Raw genomic sequence first — 20,983 nt, 5'->3', positions numbered from 1 at the left:
CCTGGGAGAAAGCCTAATGCAAGTGAGTGGCTACTTTACTGCACTACTCATGTGTATGATATTGCCTTTTCTATGTCTGTGCTTGAACTCTACTTATAGCAGTGACACTGCTTGTGTGGCTTGGAAACATTAATCCACTTTGTTGTAGCATAACCAAAGTGAACAAATCTGTTGTAACTATGCCTAAACAGGGCATACTTAGAAATTTTCTAGACAACGAAGAATCAAGGAGAATGCTTCTGAGCTTATTTTGCTTAAACTTAGTGACGCCACAGTATGGCTAATTCATTTACCTGTCTGCATACTGACCATTATACTGACATCAAAGAGCAACAAAACAAAATGAATGCCTAATAGTTCTCAGATGGCAACCACAAGTTTTGTTACCCTGGTTTAGATACTTAACTAAAATAACCAGTATCACACATTACACCCTTGTATCTATTCACATTGGCTTCTGACAAACTGGCCCACACAAAGTAAAATTCAAGTAAGCAGACGCAGAGATTCCACAAAAGAGATCAGGAGTTACTAAGAAAGTCTCTGCAGGAAAAGTAGCTGTTATCTGATTTAAGTTTAGTCACAGCACTCCTCGTGTTCTGCCATTCATCAAATACTGACTCTTCATCACACCTTTCAGGGAAACACATCCACCCCCACCCACCATCCCTACTTCGTGCGCATTTTTAAAGTGCTGTGGAAAGTCACTATAAACTACTCCCTCTGCTTATCCTCATACCTAAGTGATACTAGTCTTGCTGTTTTGGCCAGAGTTGACAAGTCTTTATGACTCAGCTGCTATCTTCTATGATAAGTGTTTCTTGCTATATAGATCCACAAAGCCACTATGTCAGTGTGACCTGAAGCAAAAAGTCAATAATCATAAAGCAGAGACAATTTAAGCTTAATTTACTTTAAGGATCAAAGTTATCCAAGTGTTTTGCTGATTCAAGACCTTAAACTCCAAGAAAGAAAATTAATCAAGCATTCAGGTTTTTGGAGGAGATGATGAATAGAGTTTATGAAAATTAAACTATTGTGGAGGTCCAAGATAATCTCTTTTTTAACCCTGTATCAACAGAAAATAGATCCATCTGTAGTTACCAGAGCGTGAACCACTGATGCACACTTTGAAGCCCCCAAGACGCACACTGGCAGAAGCCAGGCCATCATGCTGGAGGAAGTATCACATTGCACATTCATTGTTCCTAGTGCCTCAAATCAGCTGTTCTCCGTCAGGCCGGGTGCCAGGCTACAGAGAGCTTGGCCTGACCTGATGTGGCACTTGGGATCTCTCAGTCCCAAGAAAATCCGCTCATATGAAGTCCAGACAACTTTAAAGCCTTTCTAGGAAGGCAGAAGCACCCTGTGCTAGGAAATCACAGCTTCACTCCCTGAGCTCTTTCACCGTTTAGAGACCCTTAGAACTTCTCATTGTGCTATCTTACCTAGTCTCAAGATAACGCATGAGACACCATAGCACTGAACAGCTGAAATTACTCCTTACTTGGATAAAGCCAGCTATTTTTCATTAACTATTTAAACAGACTAAAGACCACTTCAGATAACATGTTAGTGAAGTCTGGGTTTGCTTTTTTTAAGCATTGATACCAAGATATTTTTATTTTTTGGCAACTCCATGCCACAGCATTGAGGGAGGAGTAGCACAAGAATGTTAAACACCAGAAAGACTTCAAACTCCAGCATGTCGTTTGATCTGAAACAGAATTAAATTTTACTGTCACAATAAAACTTGCTTACACACTGAAAAACATGTGGAACCTCTTGGCTGTGCTTTACTTGTCACACCTCAGGATCGACTGATGTAATTCATGTAGCAGAACATTTGAAAAAGCTCAGCAGTTTCCTGGGGTGGAAGAACTCTTCAGTAAAGAAACATTTCTAACCTCCTGCTGCAGTTACCAGTCTAAATGCCACCTTCACTTACTCTGTGGCAGCCTCTGTGATAGAGCTTATTAGCTACAGATGAGCACAAGTCCAAAGAGGCTGTTTGCCATGCACAGTCATCTTGAAATACCAGGGGGATGAGATTCCTGCCACAGTGAAGGAAGACCGACGCTCCTCACTGGAGCCAGCTTCTCATTTGGGCTATTATGAATATATATCAAGTTGGTATAGATGGTGTGTTCTGCGGTTCTACAACTTACACAGCTACTCTTGCATACATAACTGAACAGAGAAAGTAATTTTGAGTCCTTGGGGGCTGAAAACTGCTATCAGATTTTGTTATCATTTACTACAGTCTCTTCCCCTTGTTTTTACAGCTGTCTTCGTATTCTAGAAGGTCTGAAGTTTCACAAGTTCGTATTTTCAGCTTCAAGTCCAGAAAAAGATACCTTCAGAATTTAGCACTATGTGAGAGCTAAACCGTGGTGTGCAGCAGTCTGCCTGATGATTTCAATCTATTTCTACACACGTGAATTACTCATTTTACTGAAAATTAATGTAGTGTTTTCCATGCAAACTGAAGACACAGCATATTATTTTCCAAGAGGGCATAAAATCTAAAACAGAAGGGGAATACAGTGAAGTGTGAGGGTGTGTGGAAGAAATAATAAAAATAAAGCTATATAAAAAGAAACAGTTTTATGGTGTTAAAAGTTTTATAGTGTTGAGACCTGCTCAATTTCTTTCTTTCTTTTAAATAGAAACACAAATTAGAATATTAAAGAGGCAACAGTGTAAGGAACAAGCCATGAACAAGTACAGAAACTAAGGTCATCTTGTAAGCGTAGATTAATAATCTTAATTTACTCACCTATGACCTCTAAGATTAAGAAGCAATGATAATGGGAACTTTGCTTCCAGAATCAGACTTTTGATTTTCAAGCACCCCTATTTAGCAAATCAGTAGGGACTGAAGCAGGAACCACCAAGTAGATTTTCCAGAACTCAGACAGCAAAAAGCAGTGTCCAAATGGAAAAAAAAATCAAATCAAAACCACCTTTCATTCCCTTCTCCCTCTAATGCTTCAACCAACCACAGCTATTCAAGATCTTTATTCAGATACAACAGCACTTGCTTCAGGTTAAAGTAAATAAATCATTTAGTTCTGATAAATATTGATTTGAGAGAATTCCTAGCTAAGAAATCTTGAGCAACTCTGGCATGTGTTTCAACAACGACCTCTCCAGACTGCAGAGCACTGGCAGAAAGAGCTGCAGTTGTGGCTCCCGACATACCACCACAATGTAAAGTTAAGAACTCTCCCTTACCAGCATCTTCAGATCATAACATGGGTCAACTCCAACTTAAGTTCTCCACAAGCAATACTAACTACCTAATTACTGACCTGCTTTTGAGCAACTATTTGATAAGTTTAGCTTTTTAGGAAGATTTGAGGACATCAAAACATTTGCAATAAAGCTTAGAATAAAAATCCTTACAAGCAACTTGTTTTCAACACATTTTCTTTCATAAACTGACTTAGAAGTGAATTTGAAATCACAGAAAAAGTATTTTTGGAAACAATAAGGAGCCATCAAACTACATGAAAGAGAGGTCTTACTGAACTTCCCCTTATCGTAGTCCTGATCTTCACTGAGCTACATGCAGATGTAGGACACATCCACATCTCCTTGTATGACACTTCAAAACAGGTCTTCTGTAGTATTAGATTATAATATTTTGCACAGCGATAATTTTAATTAAGTCTAGAGAGAAATGTTTAAGACCACAATGTAAGTTTTAAAGAATATACATCTGCCAGGCTTTGGGGCACAGGGAGGTGGTAGGCTCCCACCAAAGAAATAGAAGGCTTCTAAGTAATGGGTAAGCAAGCTGCCATTCTAAAAATCTCCAATGTTTCTTGAAAACTTAATTCAATTTTTACTTCAGGTGTTTTCAGTACATGTCTAGTTCTTAAACAGATATTTTCATTAAAGTTCAGCACATCGGAAAGCTGATGTATTTCCAAACTATACTTTGTGCCTTTGCTTAAATACACAGTAGTACCTTTATAGGAAGATTCTACTGAAACAGCTGAAAAAAAACCTATCAGGCCTTGACACTGTAGAATGAACTTTGTTGCATAAACTACTCAGCTTATCGAGAAAACAGCATTTCAAAATAAGTTCTACATGAAAAAGTGATCAAGACTGGCTGAATATTAGTCTCATATACTCTTCAATTCAGCAGCAAATCTAAACAGCTAAAAAACCTGTAGACATGGGCTGTATCAGATCTGCTCCATACACACAATATGGATTATTTAGAAGGTATAACACCTGATCAACAGAAATAATTCTGCCAGTCCAAAGTACTGCGTCACACCTTTAGAGCTTGAAGAATGCAAGCAGCAAGTCTAGCTAAGAAAGGAGCAGGTTTTAAATTTTACATTCCATTTAAATAAGAAACCTGCAGTATACCACACAGGCAGTTGAAAGGCAAATCCACTAATATTTCTGGAGTAGATTAGTTTGCTAATCTCAGCAGCTATTAGCAACGAGAAACAGGGAGGATCTGATTAGCTAGCTAGTAAACTTGCATCTTAACCAAAACTCAGAACAGTGTCTAGTCCTATCTAGGACAGAACTGGTTACCAACCTCCTCAGAAAGCAAGTCACTCTGCATGGCTTGCCACCCAATTATCTACCCCACAACTCGATCGAAAAAGTCGTATTTGTAAAGAGAATCCTTTAAGCTATAAGTACAGCTATAGCTATAAGCCTTACAAAGGTATAAGAGAAGGACAGATGCCATCATACAGACTTAGGTTACCTTAGTGGACATAAAGTTAACTCAGTGAATATCCCACAGCACACAGTTCAGTTCCATTATTCCACTAGTATTTTTCCTCATGCATTTCTATGTAAAGCCTACTAATACCTGGGTACTACAGGATTGGACATTTTAACCAGGATCCCATCCATCCAGCTTTTCTTTTGCACAGTACACCAAATGCAAGGGCACTGGTGCAGAACTATTTCCTTTCCTTACATTTTTTTATTGCTACTTACACAAACTGCCTCCTCCCCACTACTCATAATAGATCTACTCACACAAACCTCCTAAGTCTGGTATCTACTAAGGCGGTAGGTTTATATTCTCAAAAGAATAAAGTGTTCTCTGACCATAATGTAAGACACTATTTTCTATCTACAGAAACTACACAAGCATCTTCAGTTTTAAACTGTAGCCGTTGCCTCTGTGCACACAGCAGCTTTGAAAGAGTGAGCTGTGTCTATGCATTTGTATTACATGCAAAGTATAGGCAAGAACTGAAGTTTACTAGTTTTTAAATCAGCACCTTTACACTCATATGAGAAGGGAAGAAGAATTCTAAATAACTAGAGTAAAACACCCCTCCATTGAGCTGGAGCATCTGCAATTGCCATATTAGAACCCTATTTCTGACTGCTTATTAGCATTTTCTTTAGTTAATTCATTCATACAGGGGTTTACCTGCTCTTACTTAGCTTTACTGAATGACTCAAACTGTAAGGGGAGGCTCAACCGAGCAGAATTGCACCAAGATGACTTAGAAATCCTTGCATGCTCTTCTCAGGGAACGTAGTGACATAACTTTTTTGCTACCCTGTCTACCCCCCTTCCCCATGGCTTCCTTGCATTTTAAAAACAAGCCATTTTTCTTTGACCTCTGCTTCAAGCGTCTTTTCATAGCTCTCTGTACTTTATATCAAGTAGACTTGAGTAGAGTAAGTTGCTACAGGGTATAGCACTGGCAAGTATAAGAAGCCTGCTGTACCGCTGAAGTTAATAAATCAGTACTAAAATACAAGCAAATCTGTAACAACTACAAATTAGTTCAGTTTATCTAGAAATAGCATTTCTGCAGTAGCTCCCCCTTCACACACTGAGGAAAGTAAAATCTCACCCGTGTCATTTTAAAAAAGTCTAACGATGGTCTGTTCCATCGTACGTCCTCCTCCCGTCTGCGCTTTAGCCGGCTTTTCTTTTCATTCAGAACACAAGGCTGAGAGCGGCATCTCAACAAGCCCTGACGCCGGCTGAGCTCAGGTGTGGAGGTGGGAGTGCTGTTGGCTGAAGGCAAGAGATTTCCTGTCTCGGTGATGTGCTCCTGGGAGAGGGAGAGGCGACGCCTTGGGTTAAAGTCACAAGGGCCTCCAGAATTCCAGCGGGTACTCGAGCTTGTGCTTCCCTCACTACTGTCCACAAACCCGCTGCTGGCAGAGGAAGGTCTGGGTACTGGTGATGTGTTGAAGCTGGTGATAGTGAAGACATTATTTAGCGACAGTATGTTTTGTGGCAGACTGATACTTGTGCTTCTCTGTAAGGTTGCACTTCCATGACTGTTGCAGCGTTGCAAGGTAGCACTACCACCACTATTACACCGTCTCTTTGACACAGGAGTCCAAACCTTTGAATTGCCAGGCTTCCATGGTGACCGACAACGAGCCAGCTCATCTGGCTCAGAGAGGGACCTACAATGGCGTTTCGTTGGTGGGGCCAAGGGTTGACCCGAGTTTTCATTAAGGTTTAATTCACTTATCCATCCTGACACCATAGACGTACTGGAAGATTCCTGCTGCCACTGCAGACTACCATTACTGGCAGTGCCGGTGCTGAATGGGCACACTGGGAAAGGGTATGCTGAATTCCTGGTTGTGTCAGTCTGGATTGGGCAACCCCCATTTAAAGCTTTCCAAGGACTCTCTTCTGAAAACAAAAAAAGATAACGGTGAAAGATGCAATGGAAAAAGACAATTTGTTTTAAACCTAGTTTAATGTAAAACCATGAATCAAACTCAAGCTTAGAAAGATGAGCCACAAATATCCAGCTCATATCAAAATTTCACACTGTAGTTAAGATACTCATTTTTAAAAAGGTAGAAAATTCCAAAGACAAGACCACCAAAGTACTTCAGGAGCCAATCCAGGCATTCCAGTATGTATGTACCTTGTTAATTCTTCTTCCTGTATATTGAAAAACTACAGTTTCTTTGTTTTTGTGAGCAAGAGGGACAGCTTCCTTACTTGCTTCCTGGTGCATAGTATATACACCACAATTAAAACCTTTAACAGTGAACGGCTTAAAGTACAACCAAAATGGATTAACAAGTAATGTGAGAACCCACCAGGGAATATTTTTTTTTTTTTTAAATAGAAGAGCAGGATAATCTCTTCATAGGCTGCTGTCCTTCATTTGGCTGTTACGCTCTTCTCTTAAGAATACCTTACTAAAGAAGTGTCTCAAAGAGCTGGGTGTTCACATTCTGCAGTGTGAAAAACTTTACTTTAAATTAGAAACAGTATAAAGTTAAATCAGACTGCAAATTGTTTCCTTTTTTGCTTATATTCAAAGTGTAGGGAAAAAAATTGCCTTAATTCAATGCATAAAATAAAGTGAGTATCCCTTAAGAACCTCCTGCAAGTTTTACTGTGAATACAGACACAGCCCACAGTGCACAACTTCTCATCTGAAGTGGCAATGCTGGTTTAAAAGCAGTCTGCCAGTGAAGCCTCTCACTCTTTTGTAAAGCATTTCTTTGAGAACATTCTGCACATTTTACAGCTGTTCCTCCACATTATACAATGAAGTGTAAGAAGAACTACAGCAGACTTTGGATTTGCAAATTGAAAAGCAGCAAAACTGTTGGCCAGTTAACAGTGCTTCATGCTTGGTTAGAAAATTTGCTAATTTAAACCAATTAGCCAAGTTTCACTTATCCCAGCTTTAAAGAAAAAAATATTTAAAATATCAAGTTTCTTTCCTACGCCTACTCTAAGAACCTAGATATAGCCTAAACATTAAATACTGGTATATTCTTATAGTTGGATGTCTAAACTAACTTTTAGAGTAATCAGCAGATAAAAGATTTGCCAAGTAGCTTTAAAAATTGCAAACCCAAATAGTTGTACATGTTCCATGCCGAAAGTATGTCATGGATTATCCTGTTTATTTGGATCTTATTTAAAGAACACCCTATTGTCTCAAAATCATTTAACTGTGCAGACAGCTGGCCTATTCAAACAACATGTTTTATTAGAATTCCTCTGTCCTTCCTCCTCCATTCTTTCAGATGGGTACAACCACATACTGTGCTTTGCCTTAAGCATGTAAGCTCTTCAAGGCAGGGACCATCCATAATTCAATGCAAGTAAAATAGCCAACACAATGGGATCCAGATAATGTTTGAGACTCCTTGCATCTACTGTAGGACAGTTTGCCAGCTTGGACTAGGCTGATTTTTAAAAATCCTTAGGAAGCTTTCTCCCAGGCTGGGAAGTTGGTTTAAGCTTCACTGCAAAAAAAAGTCAAGAGTTGCACATGTGTTTTAATTGTTTACATGTTAATGGTATTTAAAATAAAATACCACTTCCCTTTGAAACCTCACACAAACCAAGATTCACATTTTACAGGGAATCCTACTGAGCAAATAGAAGTCCTGCACGCCTAAAGACACAACAGAACATGCAAAATTTCAAGTCCTTCCCTTAATAAAGCAGTACAAAGTTTACATATCAATAACTAGCACTTTTATTTTCTGCTAGATACAATTTACTCCTATTCTAATAGGACCAAGGGGGGAAAAAAGCAAGTAACATGTATGAAGGTACTGGAGTTCACCTTATGGCTTGCATCAAGCTGGATATTCTTTGTGGCAAAGCATGTAAGAAGGTGTGTAAAGATGTGAGAGCTTTCTGCTAGCTGAGGAACCTGAGGAGATGTTTAGCATGAAAAACAGCATTGCTGTGCTGCTTTACACCATAGCAGATATTGAACCAAAAAAAAATGCGTTACAAGGGCTTTTACTATGCAAAGCAGATCACAAGTACAAAACTAACAACAGCTATTCCCAGTATTGTTCAAAGACCAGCTTAAACCAGCAGGCTCTACAACAGCATGCTCCATCCCCCTCACCTTATTTACAAAAGAAAGGCTGCTTGCTATACCAATTACCTCAGTAAAACACAGCTACGGTTTTCTGAAGAACTGAACTTACCGTTGATTTCGAAAGGGAACAAGCTGCCACTTTTGTTCAGCTTCTCAGATGAGTACTGAAATTAATCAGAAAAAGAGTTTTAACTGTGTGAAAGAGCATACACCTCAAGGAAACTGCATGTAGTGTTCTGTTTCCCTATACGTGCATTTAACTTCTTTAAAACGATGGGGTTTTGCTGGGTATCTTGAAGAAATTCCTGAACAGCTGATCTTTCTAAATAAAACCTCTGGCATTTAACTATTCGTAATGTTTTCTGATATATTGCTAAGCATCAAACTTTTTCAAGACTTGCAACATTACCCCACGTAAATAAACTGCAAAATTCAGAGCAATAATTCACAGTTAATGAAAAGGCTTTGTTCTAATTCTCATTTCAGTGGAGAGAAAATAAGTCTGACAACTGGGTTTCCATTTTCAATCTTAAGGGTAAAAAGCTTGAACTAAGAGACAGGACTAGCTTTATCCCAATTAAATATACACACTCTTGAGGGTCCCCAGAATGAACACTGCCCAAATCAGGCTTTACTAATATTTTACATTTTCTTAGAATCAGTGTAGCAAAATGTTGTCTTATTTATTAAAGTACAAAAGCCATTCAAAAATCCTTCCTATACAAAAATCACCTTCTGCAGACTAACAGCTTTTGAAATCAGTTTATTGGTGGTGGTTCACTACTCAAACAATGTAAAAGCCATGCTTAAAACAAGATTTCTGTCTAAAGGGCTTCAGGATTTATGATTAAGCTTCATCAGTAGCATCTGCACAGTAAGACAACTTTGTATGCAGAATGTTTTCCATTTTCTTAACTAATTTCACCTAGAAACTATTACTACGAAGGCATTCTTAAAGGTTTCTCAGACAAAGTACAAAGCTTGCTATCCAGCCTCCTATAAAGGAATTATAAATAAATGGCTTAAGGGGGCCCAGGGGTCATTATTTATTCCCTCATCACCACCTCAGGATGGAGAGGAAGACTGCATTAAAAAGAGAGCAACACGCTTTATGTGAACATTGTTTTTTGTGTATAGCCAAAGAAGATAGCATTGTACATACACTTCCTTTCCAGATACAAAGTCAATTTTTAAACAAACATCCTCAGGCCACAAAGCTATTCTTTCTTGCTGTGTAGCAACGCACAGAGTGCTAAAGACAACTTTATATCCTTGAGCCTCACGTATAATATACAAATGCTAAACTACAGTAATATTCCCTTGATGCTATTGTTTTAGATGTAGGAAACAGTGGGACTGATGAAAGGACAGGACAGCAAGCAGATTTTTTAATCTCATATTTTAATCAACATCTGCATATGAGACAAGCCATTTGATTTTTACTTTAATTTGCATCTGTAGATACATTTATAAACTTCCTTTTAAAGAAGGCTACTTTAAGTAAACAGCAGAACCCCAGTTTTGACTCTCCATCGGATTTACAGTTAATAAGCCCTATTGAAGTCTACAACTTGACAGCAGGAGCAGTTGTCACTTTTACTAGTTTGCTCTTCATAACCGCAGTTGCCAGTTATATAGTATACACATTTAAAAAGCTAGTATCAACAGAATATTCTAAACAACTACTAAGGTATCATATAGAACACAAGAGCACATTAAGATAACAGTAATAGTGACATTTCAGCTGTCTCTGAAGGAGAAACAAACAAATTGAAGAAACTTAGAGAGAAGGTTTTTCAGCAAATTAGTCCCTCTCCAGTTTTGCCCAAATGAAAGGCTATGCCAACCTACTCAGCTATCAGAAAATAGCTAAGGAAAATTCACTTTTGGAACAGAATTCCATGTCAAAAAGTCTTAAAGCTAACATATCTTGAACCACATGGAAAAGGGCAGTATGAAGGACTTAATCATAACATAATAGCATGATAGTTAGGGATGTTTAAAAGACTGTTCACTCAGGCTAAGATCTTGGATGCCAAGGACAATCCCATGTGGTAATTATTAGATTGATATTTAGTTGTTGGGGGGGTTTGGGTGGTTGTTGTTGGGGGTTTTTTTTTGTTTTTTTTTTTTTTTTTTTTTTTTTTTTTTTTTTTTAACACAGTTTTCAGCCAAGTGCATCTTTAGCAAGGTCCTCTTCATGAATGCCTGAGTTAATTACCTACATACACTTCAACCACCTCAAAAAGCCTTGTGTATCAGGTAGAGACTATACTACATCTTTGACAGCTGCAAAGCCCTGAAAGCATTTTTTTCAAAGGGGACATGGAAAGAGTGGGATCACATACACATAGAGTATCTGTACTACAGATAATACCAGCAATGTTCTCTAATACACTCACCAACCCCATCCTTATAGCTATTTCTGATCAGCTTCTAGTGAAGTCAGTGCTCAGTTGTACGAGAAAGTAGACATATTACAACTAAACTTGTTCTCTTAAGTGATTGTTTATACAGAAGCCTGTTAAGTTACTAAAAAGTGGTCATTCTTTGGAGACTGAGACCAAAAATCCTCACTAAGAATGTCACACCTGACATACACAGAAAAGGGACAGTAAACTGCACCATTTCCAGTAAGAGTTCAAGGCACTGAAATAAGGGGTGACTTGGGAAAGAATAAGTAAAGAATCTCCCTTTATATATATACTTGTATTCTATAACCGAAACTAAAAATACACTACCAGAGAACGTTTCCAAGTATTTTAATTACGTCTGAAAGTCCAACCTTGAGTAGACTCTATGAGGCTGTAAATTGTTTATAGACGGGAGGACTGTTTTATCTATACAGCAGATGGCACAAGTCCCACTAGATACTAGATAGAAAGAGCACTGAACCAGTTTATCAGCTCTCCTGGAATGGCTACGCTCTACCCTCCCCTATTCATTCTGTGCTATGATTTACCTGAAGCTTCCTGAATGAAGAGCTATTCTTTTTTTATTAATATACTCAAGATTGCAATTGCTAAGAACCTTGACAAGGAAGTATGCTACCCTCTGTGTGAAGGAAATTTTCCTTAGAATAAAGCCAAGTTATTCAACCAAATCATTTTCCTAAAGAGGAGACTCAAGATGTCATGCATGTCCATCTTCCAACTACTGCTTTTTGAATGGATGTTAAAAAAATACCATGATCTGATGCCTCTTGAGAGCTTTCCAGAAAAAAAAAAGCACAGTTAGATACAAAACAATGAAACAAAGGTTTCACCTAAGGTTGGAACTGTTTGCTTCATGCCAGAAGGTGAATCTATTTTGAAATACTTGTTCAAAAGTAGAACCTCTTCTATGCATCTGGACACATTATATTCAAAACGGGCAGGATAGCATGGTATGACTTTTATGACAGTGCTGCAAGTTTTGCTTGGTCTAGTGAGCCTTAACAGCTGTTCTTTTGTTAAAATATTCACTTAAAAAGGCATCTAGTCTTAAACTAAGTAAATGGAAGCAGCACAAAAAGTGAGACTGACAGTGAATTATAATTTACATCACTAATTTAAAAAGTTGTTCTTTGCTAGCAGAAACCAACTGTAACAAAAGTGATTCTGGCTGTTCTTCCTCATGCACTCCAATCTACTACATTAAAAACTTCACGGCTTGTGCTACCTTCCTCATTATTTTCAGAATGACTTCTTGATCTTCGTAATTTTAAAATTAATTTTGGTCATTTCAAGGCATTTTCTCCAGTTTCCAAGTGTATTTGAAACCCTACAATTTATCAGCATTCTTCCCAAGCCATGGGAAAGCTAGAGTTTGAAAGCTAGAGTTCACTATTCAAGTACTAATTTAACTACCACTGTACAGATGTGACTTTCGTTGTTTGAATAGGCCATGCCAGACTTCCATCTCTCTACCAAATACCCTCTAAATATGAGTAGATAGGCAGGAGCAAGCATTTGACCTTTTCCTCAGATTTTGAAAAAACTTAAGTCAAGTCACTTCTTAGTCCTCAAGTCTTTCAGATCATGGTTTTCCATCCAAGGAAGTCATCCCAATTCCAAGGTTGTGTTTTGTTGTTTTTTGTGGTTTTTTTTCAGTGAGAACCCATAAGCACAACAGGGGCTTATAATAGAGCTTCTTCCTTCCACAAATGCTTGTCTGGAGATGCTCACATTCCCTTCTTAATACCACACCTTGAAATCTTACATCTCACACACTATTATTTCACAAACCAATATGAGGTTATACATGAATACCAAAAAAGCAGAAGCTTAGCCAGAATATACAGAAAACCCCTCAAGACTCTTAAGTTAAGATTCAAGAGTTCTATGTTTAAGGAAATAGAGACCAACTACTTGATTAACGATGCTGTCAACTCATGAAGGCCGTAATATGCTCACAGAGCGTCTCACTGTTGTGGGTAGAGTCAACCAACCAGGGATACCACTCTACCTTGTGAGGTACACTGCCCACTTGACATAAAAGCCTGTGACAACCTTCCTGCTTCTACAGCAGGAAACCAAATCATTTAAGGTTGTTTTCTTTTCCCCTGAAGCCAGGTGCAGCACAAGATTGTACAACATAACCGAGCACACACTGGCCAAACAAACTGCATCAGCTTGGAAAATTAGCATGTTGTTTAACAGAGCAGTAAGAGAAGCTACAGCCAGCATTTTAGAACATACTCAGGCAACAGGTACAGAAAACATACAGGTTACATGAATGAAGAAGCGTACTATGTCCTATACATGTTGTCTTTACGCCCAGCTTGGTTAGCTGGAAGGTGAATAGCTTTAAAAGAGCTATTCTTTCTTTCATAACCCTCATTTATGAGCTGTATTACAAAACAGTTTTTCCCCAGCTATTTCATCCACTTGTGCCAAAACAAGCACTTGTTCTGATGCATTGTGAAAGGGAACATGAAACTGATAAGGGTTAACATTAACCTGGGCAAGAAAGGTTAGTCTTAATCCTTGATCAGCTCACAATATGATTCACCACATGGTCCCCCAGAACTTTGTGCCAGGACAAGTAACAAAATGTGAAGGCAAGACCATTTTGGAATTGCTTGAAATTGTTGCTGCTATTAGAAGACACTACAGCATTAACCTGAACTTCTTGCCAAGAACTCTAAGTGCTCTACATCAGATTAAAGATCCCCACTAGCAGTCTTTTTCTGTTATTAAAATTTAGCGGTTATTTTCACTTGTGGAAAAAGTGTACTTTTTATCATCTTAGATTCACACTTTAATCAACCCATCTTTTGCTCCCATGAATCCTTTTTAGTAGGGAGTAACCCAGTTGCACACTTTTATTCACACTTGCTTCTGCATTTCCACACCTCCCTTCATGATTTCCACATTTTTTCAAGCTGCCATTGTATACAAACAGAACCTGTCCCTGTTTTCAGAACCCATTTTTGGCAATAACTAAAGCATGTACAAAACCTTGTACTTGACAGATTAAAGGAGGAGAAGAGCAGAAGGGTGAGGATGAAACCACTGATGAGACATCATCTGCCATTTTCCACTCCCCTTATTCTTTTTCATGCTTTATTGTAAGTACAGATAAGGACAGGAATAAAAAACAATCAACCTACACTACATTACAGCATGCCAACACACTCCTGTATAGACTCCACACAGTGTAAAAGTACTAATAAATCCTTCTATGCTCTTACAAGTCTCTGGTCCAAAACCTACAGTGACTAATCAGTGAAAGGCCAGCTTAATTTCCAAATTTATGCAAACTTTAGTGCCTCAAACCAGAAATTACAAGCTGCTACTATAAGTTTAGAGACAAGCACTACTTGGTCATCACTGGCCCAGAGTTTAATTACAAGTGATGAGCTCAACAGTTCAAGAATACAGAAGATCCCCCTACAAACTGCATATCTCAAGTGCTTCATCAAGACGCAAGCTGAGTAAGCACTTCTGTTTTAAGAGAGTTAACATCATTCCAAGACCTTATATACACCTTTCAAGAACAGCATGTATTTAAGGTGAAGACAATGAAAATAATTAAGTTATTAGAAGAACTCTAAAAACGGACCTGTTATAATTTAAAAAAACATTTGATTAGCCTCTACACTATGAGACATCCTTACTGGACAAAGTATTAGACAAAGGGTCACGCACTTCGCATATGAGAATTGCGGGTGCTTGTGCACAAAGTCCACTGCATTCAGGATACACTTCACCTGGTTTGGGCTTGTGGAGTAAAGAAGGAAGCAGTTCAGCTACTTGAGTACAAGTTACAACAGAAGCAGAATCTTAACAGTTAAAGGAATCAAACACACTTCAGGTTCAACGCTTGCATTTTTTACTATTTAAAAAATAGCAGAACTAAAGTTGAACAATACTTTGACATTTAGTCAGAGTAGTTTTTTTGGTGTCCCATTGGTACCCTAAAGTTTGATCTACAGAAGGGTACCATTGCAACTAAAGTCAGTGAAACAAAGCTAACGCATTACATGAAGAATATGGTGTCAGGGTTCTCAGGGAGAAAACTGACTGGAGACTATTTTGCATTACTCACTCTGGTGTAGAGAGAATATCTCATTTCGCAAGTGAGATAAAGAGAATAGATTCCTTAGTGTCTGAATAGCATGCTTGAACCACACAACAGACCCACAGATTACACCAGCAGCAAATAACCCAGTAAATATTAAAAAAACTTTTCAGAGCACTAGGCCTCTGACACAAAGTAAGGATCTACTAGCATCAACAACAGCGTAGTAGTCAGTAACCTGACTTTCGACTGTATTTACTTGATGACCTGTTCTTCTGCCCAGAGCTGATAGTTACCTACATGGCCGTCATTGATTTTTGTAACCAAATACTGTTGTCAGACATTAAGCACTTAGTTGTATGAAGAAAACTTCAACTCATACCAGTACTTGCTTTCTTTGTTAGGGAAAAAGGAATCCTGAGAAGTTGTGGTAGTTCTTTTCAGTCATTAGAACACTTTATAATGTGACAAAAACAGGCTTTTCTCTAATTATTTAAAATGAAGCTGTAAGGTTAAAGAGATTATTAAAATAAGAAAGCACCACTTCAAAAAGGATCATCACTGAAGTTACACTTTTTCCCCCCCTTACAACTCTCATCCACCTTGCAAACTAGTCTTAACTTAAATGGTTGAATTCTGGCTGATTTACATTCTTGAATTTGTTATGTAGCTTTAAGTTACTTTTAATCTACTTTGCATTTCACATTTACATGTTATTTTGGGAGGTACTTACCAGATTAATATTGTACGTTTTACACGTCAGATCATCCAGGCTCTGGTTCTGCAGCTTTTCTGTTATTAGTGTTACCATGGTAGTTGTTCCTTTTCCACGGCTCACACGGAAGTGTTGGAGGCTCTTCGGTCTCTTGTTTCAATACTCATGAGCCATTTCTTGTTTTAGTTCAAAGTCTTGCGATTTATGCTTCCATCTTATTGCCAAAGTTTATTTCCAAATGCTGTCAGTGTATCATGTCTGATTTTCTGTAAAATTGGGGCAGAAAAAGGAAAATCAGAAAAATTCTTGTGTACATCGCAATTAGTGTTGTAGTAACTGGACTCATTTGAACCATTCATTTGTGCAAGTATACCGCTCTGCAACCAATGCTACTGCCCACCTTTTCAGATTACATGTGCCCAATCATGAAAGAATACACCTGTTAAGATTTCATTGACTACAACTTCAGAAGGGAGACAAGACTCATATGTTTACTATTTGCACATTATTTGGCCATTTTCTACTACTAAACTGATTCCACCTAGGATTTTAACTAAGGCAGAAGGAAAGACAAATTTTCCCTCATTTAAACTCCTACTGAATTATTAGCCAGGTATACTAGAACAGCATATAAAATATGCAGATGCTTATCATACTGTCCTGTACGTTGAATGCTATTTGCCATTTTAAGACATTCTACCATACAGTTTCATTGCTAAGCCCTTCTTAAAAGAAGAGTGGAATAGTGGGTAGCTCAAATGCTATATCCACTTTCCAAACCCTCAGCTATTTTTAATATATTCCCTGTGGGGTTTTTTTTCCCCTTTTTTAAAGGTTATGTAATTGCTACCTGTCAGCAAACACCAGATCTTAAACTTGTAAGCAGGACAGATTACCACACATGCAAAAGCATTGCTGACAAAAGCTTAGATATCCTTATTCTGTAAGCAGTCATCCAAATCAAAAGCACTAGATTCACTGCCTGCCTCTTTCTATCCTAAGAATCCTCTACATAATTTCTTTGCCTCTCTCTTCCCTAAGCATCAGAAACCCTTAACTGCTGCAGTATCATTCCTCACTGTCTTCCAGAAGTCTTTATTAGCTGGTTATTTTTACCACAGCAAATGGACCTCTACGCCTTCCTCAATTCCACCTCATTCTTCCAGTTCTCAAGAAGAACCAGAACAAAACCACAGGACTTCAGCTTCTCCATTTTCCTTCTTCTACCATCAAGTCTTTCAGGCTCACCACAGTTCTCAAATTCACTTCCAGTTTTCAAATCCAAGTCCACATCAGTATTAATTGCAATTTCTTCACACTACCTTCAACAAACTCAAACTTTTACCATAACTTTGCCTGACTGTGTTAACAAAAACATACTTCCTCAGCTCATGCTGATGATCCATTAGTGACATGCGTTAACCGTTCTTGCTTATGATTTAAGTTGGTCAAGCATATTCAGTGACTGCTTACAAAATAAAAAATGGGAAGAGATCTACACACAGGTATTTCCCTATTTAAACAAAGCAACATGCGCCTTGGGGAAGAAACACTGATGCTGCTAGGACCAGAAGGTCACTTCCATTCACTAGGTTTTAAGGTCTACAGTAAAAGAGCAACAGCAGAAAATAATAATTTTAAATGAATGTTTCCATAAAATGTTGCCTATTTTCCACACTACTGCTTATCAGCCATTTAAATAACCAGTAGTAGCAAGAAAAAAAGCCACTTGCGTCCATGACCCAAGTTAAACCCATTAAAACTAAGATATTAATAGTGTTTATGGTAATATTAGATTATCTTTTAAACCTGTTGCCTTTGAGTACATCCTGAAACACGATTTACATATGCTAACCATACACTATTTCACCTTCAGAGAAGTCTGCTATGTAACAGCCTCCCTTAGCCTGAGAGCTGCCCCACAATCATACTATCTCTCCATCTTTTGGCCTCATTCTCCTATCTACTTTTATTTGCTATAAGGTGGGATGCTTACAAGTGCTCCTCAACCACAAGTAGTGCTACCCAGATATCTGGAGTTTCCACTGGTTTGTTTTTCCTGAATGTATCCTATCTTTCAGGAAAGCACACAACAACTTGAAATATTTACTACACCTTGTTCTGAAATTACACCAAGTCAAATATCAAAACCATTCAAGTTCATACACTCACTGCTAAAAGTTGCATGTACCCTTTTCGATGTAGGTAAAGTGTGGTTCATGAAATGTTATGCAAGCTTAAGGGCAAGTGTGTGAACACAGCAGTAATTAGAGTAGCATGATCAAACATTTTAATGTTCCTTTTAAACCTGGTGAAGTTTAAACTCAATCTAGAAATCCAGAATAGGAGTCAAAAGAAAGGCTAACTAGGGGTCAGAAACTGGCCACATACAGACTGAAAACATACTGAAGCTGAGGACCTTAGTAAGTGGCACAAAGACTTTCAGATTCATTTTAAGGATTAAGATTTCCACAACTAAGAGGCTACTACTAAGAACTAGCTGAAAAGTTCAGCAGGTGCTTAATTACTTTTCTGTTTGGAAAGGGCATGTAGGCATTTGTGTGGTTTTTCTCCTCAAGGAAAAAAGCAAATCCAATAAAACTACCAAAGACAGGGGAGGAACAAGGTTTTGATCTGTAATCAGTTAACTATAATGTAGTTATGTTTCACTTAGTTCTTTTAATCTTCAAATGTTTCACTGAATTTTTAAGTCAGCATAACACAAACTGGAATAAGGAAAGACCGGACAGAAGGATATTAGTCTTTAGTTAATGAACCAATACACTCAGTTGTATGAAACAATAAAGGGGAGGCAAATGAAATCACAGAAGCATGGCACTTTCAGAATCAAGCTGAATTGTACAGTTATCCACTTTCTTAAATCCTACCAGATACTGAAAGTAATACTTGAGAACTGCAACCATTCACACCCTTTCTGACAGCATGGAACCCAATTGGTTCTGAAACACAAGCAAAGTGGAAATTAAAAATAAAGTTTCTCATTTTAGCAACTCACACTTACCAACAATACTTTTTTTTTTTTAAATGAGACATGCTCAATTGATAAAGATTTAGAAAAGATTTTTTAAAGTATGTGTTTAAAGGCTACAAGGGACACGGGTGAAGGAGTGGTGTTAGCCAGACAAGCCTCCATCTGTCAGCTCCCAGTTTCTGCAGCTCCCTTCCATCAGGAAGTTCCATTTCTCAACACCAAGCACAAACCTAAGAGTAGGAGTTTTAGTTCAGATCAGAAGCATGCTTTGGTACTGAATTCCCTTCTCATCCTCCTTTAATGTGCTTTATCTCACATTACGGACCAGTCTTGCCCAGAAGTAATCCACTCTGAAACAAAGCCAGAAGGTGCTTTACAGCTATCTTTAGGTGTTCAGCACACTGCAAGAGACTAACGCTGGTCCAAAGCGAGCCACCATGCTAGGCATACGCTCTGGTCACCAGTTATAACTGGTTTACACTACAAATCTGTTCCTACTGAGCAGTACTTTTTGATAACGATGACATAGTGAATGTTTAAGTGTAACAAATGTTACCAACATCATGCTTCTACCAAGGATAGCCAGTCTAGGTCGCAGTTTGATATACCTCAGCTGGCATCACAACTTTGCCAACACGTTTTCTTCTCTGGCTATTTGTTGCCTACAGCAATAGGCCAGCACAAGTGGTTTTGCTACTACAGAGAGAACTAGATCAAGCAATTTTTATGTTTGGATAAAAACAAAACACTTCCTTTTGTTTCTGGGAAAGGTTGTTTTCCAGATGGATCAGTTCCTTAGTCCAGTTTGCCATGAACTGGACACAAATGCTTGTGTGGGCACACTGCGGGACGCTGACGCTGCTTATCAAGGTACCTGTCCAGCTACAGCTCCAGGGAAAAAATAAAATAAAAAAGCTATAAAGACAGACAGCTGACATTAGGATTTCCCACACTGAGACAGGCAGATTCTCCTATAATTGGTAATTAGATGTCCCCTTCCAAAGCATGGTTTGAGCATGTTTTGTTCCTATTTTTCTTTTCCAATTCATACTCCTTTGACTAGTCAAGCTAACAAGCTCAAACTGATCTGAAATCACCCCTGCAGCCTCAGCACCTTAACTCAGAGTGACCAAAGTCCTGGTTCACTCTAGTTGAACTATTTATACTCTACCAGGAATTGCTTCCCTCATCTTCGCCAACTAATATTTGCTGTTAGGAGACAAGGGATTCTTAAGAGTCACTCTAGCTTCATTAGGCTGTTGTCATTATAAAACTTCAATACGTATTTACAAGCTTTTGGTCCTCAATACCTCCTAGGAACAAGTTCCTTACACTACAGAAAACTCCTCATGGTATTTTCACATTTTGGGGTTTGGGTTTTTTTGTTTCAAGATCCTCTATTGCGGTATGTATTTAGTGTACCCAGAGATAATATTTATTTTTTTTTATACATACTTTTTCCGCCATACTCTCTTTCCAGAGCTGGTTAAAGGCAGCTAACTTCTTTTCAGTCTCTCCTTATCATGCCTGTTATGCTTATCAAGTTGAATCCCTCTCAAACTGCTTGGCACTTCAAACTTATTAGATTTTCAGTAATAGGAACCATTTGACCATCCTTGTTCGGGCAATATGGATCCTCCTGAATTTGCATTTCTTCAGCTGCCTGCCAGCAATAGGTCTTAGCACAATCAAGTTCTGCCTACTATTGCAAATACATGCCCTGCTTTCTATACAACCCGTGAGCGTACCCCAAAGATAAACACCTCTGTGTCACCAAGTCTCTACAGGTAGCAGCTGAGCCAGGCGTGCAAGTTCAAACACTAAGATCCTCCAAGCCTTCAGGTAATAATAATAGCCCTTGGAGCTCCAAGTTGGATGAAGTCCTACAAGATTATGGCCATCGTTCCCTTGGCACACCATCCTTTATGGAGC

General features: G+C 38.4%; 1 protein-coding gene across 3 annotated transcripts in view; it reads right to left on the bottom strand.

The window, feature by feature from the left end:
* FAM53A (family with sequence similarity 53 member A) overlaps positions 1–20,983 on the bottom strand; it is a 72,803-nt gene that overhangs the window by 34,157 nt on the left and 17,663 nt on the right. For 2 of the 3 annotated variants that reach the window (XM_054202399.1, XM_054202398.1), the window contains exons 2-4: positions 16,078–16,325; positions 8,950–9,004; positions 5,859–6,661 (exon numbers count right to left, since the gene is read on the bottom strand). In XM_054202399.1, coding sequence (XP_054058374.1) covers positions 5,859–6,661; positions 8,950–9,004; positions 16,078–16,155 — 936 coding nt within the window. In that variant the 5' untranslated portion in view covers positions 16,156–16,325. The remainder of the gene's footprint in view (positions 1–5,858; positions 6,662–8,949; positions 9,005–16,077; positions 16,326–20,983) is intronic. The other variant, XM_054202400.1, reaches the window with a different exon arrangement.

The sequence above is a fragment of the Rissa tridactyla genome, chromosome 5, assembly GCF_028500815.1.
Source record: "Rissa tridactyla isolate bRisTri1 chromosome 5, bRisTri1.patW.cur.20221130, whole genome shotgun sequence".
Classification (NCBI taxonomy): domain Eukaryota; kingdom Metazoa; phylum Chordata; class Aves; order Charadriiformes; family Laridae; genus Rissa; species Rissa tridactyla.
This window is presented reverse-complemented; position numbering and strand designations above follow the sequence as displayed.